This window comes from Nicotiana tomentosiformis, chromosome 2 (genome assembly GCF_000390325.3).
Source record: "Nicotiana tomentosiformis chromosome 2, ASM39032v3, whole genome shotgun sequence".
Lineage (NCBI taxonomy): Eukaryota > Viridiplantae > Streptophyta > Magnoliopsida > Solanales > Solanaceae > Nicotiana > Nicotiana tomentosiformis.
Genome location: NC_090813.1, coordinates 158,792,173 through 158,794,281, shown reverse-complemented (window position 1 = coordinate 158,794,281; position 2,109 = coordinate 158,792,173). Strand labels below are relative to the sequence as shown.

Sequence of the window (2,109 nt, the reverse complement as noted above, 5' to 3'; positions counted from 1 at the left end):
GCAAAATCTTCAGACTTTTGGTTCAAAAAATAAACTCAAGTATTTTTAGTAAAGTCATCAATGAATAGCAGAAAGCATTTACTTTTACTTAAGAAAGGTAGATTGATTGGCCCACACACATCAGTGTGAACAAGTTGGAGCGTCTTGGTTGCTCTTGACACGACTTCCATATTTTCCAAGAAGACAACCTTCACACAATTAATTGGGATGGCTGATTGATGGCATCCCATACACTGTGTTCTTTTCTCCCATTGATTTGAGTGCTTTAAAATTTAAGTGCCCAAATCGCATGTTCCAACACCATGATTCATCTTGCACATTAGCATTCAAACACTTTGCATCAATTGTCTTATGATTCAAAGAAAATAATCTATTCTCTGCCATATGCACTTTAGCAATTAGATTCCACCTGAATTTCTAAGCCAAAGATGCATATTTTTCATGTGGATACCATATCCCTTTGCAAAACGTTGGCCAAAACTCAAAATATTACTTTTTAATTTTGGCACATAATAAACATCTTGAATTAACTTATGGCCACCATTTTTACAGGAGATCAGAATTGTACTTATCCCTTTGAGGTATCTCCAAAGGACACATTACTTCAGAACGTTTTATTGATCTCCACAAATTTCTCTTTGCATCCACACATATGATTGTTTGCTCCATTGTTCAAATACCATGAGCTGCAATCATCCCTATCTTCTTCCTTAAGTGCCAACAATAATGTTGACTCATCTTTTTCTTTCTTATTATCAAAGAGATTAGCCTTATCTTCAACATTGCTACGATATTCCCAAGTAATGGCCAACATTGCTAGCCTTCTCTTCATATCTTTGTCCATTACTTTCTTGATAGTAGCCACGCCCTCTTCCTCCTCTTTGTCCAAGACCACGATCTCTGAATATTTGGTGGATTTTAAATTCACTGTGAAAGTTGTTACCGTTACGTCTTTCTCTTCCATGACCGTCATGGCCTCGTCCTCGTCCATTCACTTGATAGCTTTTTTCACCTCCATAATCCTTTAAGGATGCCTGAGTTTTAAGAAATTGCTCCAGTGGCACTTCTTGTCTCCTCTTGATCTTTTCTTCTTGAGTCTATAAGTATCCCTCCAATTGCTCCACCGTCATAGAGTTTAAATCTTTAGGTGTTAAACTGCGAAGGATCTTTTCTATCACACGGACATCCTCTATGTTCTTCCTGTATCTTCTTAATTAATTCACAACAACCTTCACTATTGAACAATTATCTGAAATGCATTCAGGTTCTTTCATTTTTAAAACTTCAAAATCAGCCTTAGAGTTTGAAGTTTTACCTTCCTCTCCTTGTCACCTCCTTGGAGAGTATTTTGCAAAATTTTCCAAGCTTCCTTTGAGGTGGTAGAATCTGCCACCTTCTCAAATATGGCATCATCCAAACATTCGTAGATGAGTGTGAGGGCTTGTTGATCCTTGTTCCTTTTCTTTGCCAAGACATCTTTTTCATTTTGAGACAGAGCTTCCTCATTATCGGGTTTTGCATACCCTCTGTCTACTATTTCCCACACATCATGGGAGCCAAGAATGACTTTCATACGTAGACACCATTTCTCATAATTATCTTTTATAAGATGGGGTACTGAAAAGATAGCAGACCATTATTCGCCATGGCTCTGATACCACGTTGTTGGAAAAAATAATATCCCACTCACGAATAATATCCACCGTAAATAATAATAATACCAGAGAGCAATAACGGCACCAAATCTTTTAGCATAGTAAAATACAATACCCGAGTGAAGCAATATAATATCACTATATTACAATTTGATAGTGTCAAGAGACTATTTACTACATCTTCAAAAGAAATAACACTCTTTATTTTAATATATCTCACTATAATATTACTTCCATTCTCTATTTTATCTCATATACTACAATCTGTGAATTACTCACTCCTTTCTGCTTCTCTGGTTTTGGTGTGTTTAAACTGAACGAACTTGCCAAACATTGAACCAATCATATTGCTTGGTTATCTAACTTGCAATTTACAGGTTGCAAATTGCAAGTCTTGTTACAATGTAAAAGTTGCACCATCCAAAACCAATTACACAAAATGGTTTTGCAATTT

At 36.0% G+C, this 2,109-nt stretch overlaps 1 protein-coding gene across 1 annotated transcript; it reads right to left on the bottom strand.

Moving 5' to 3' along the window:
• Window positions 1–604: 604 nt before the first annotated feature.
• LOC138905938 (uncharacterized) lies at window positions 605–1,573 on the bottom strand. Its single transcript, XM_070194452.1, has 3 exons — window positions 1,316–1,573; window positions 944–1,097; window positions 605–900 (listed from the first exon to the last, which is right to left on the bottom strand). Exons 1-3 carry the CDS (start codon window positions 1,571–1,573, stop codon window positions 605–607), a joined length of 708 nt encoding a protein of 235 aa, XP_070050553.1.
• Window positions 1,574–2,109: the final 536 nt, after the last annotated feature.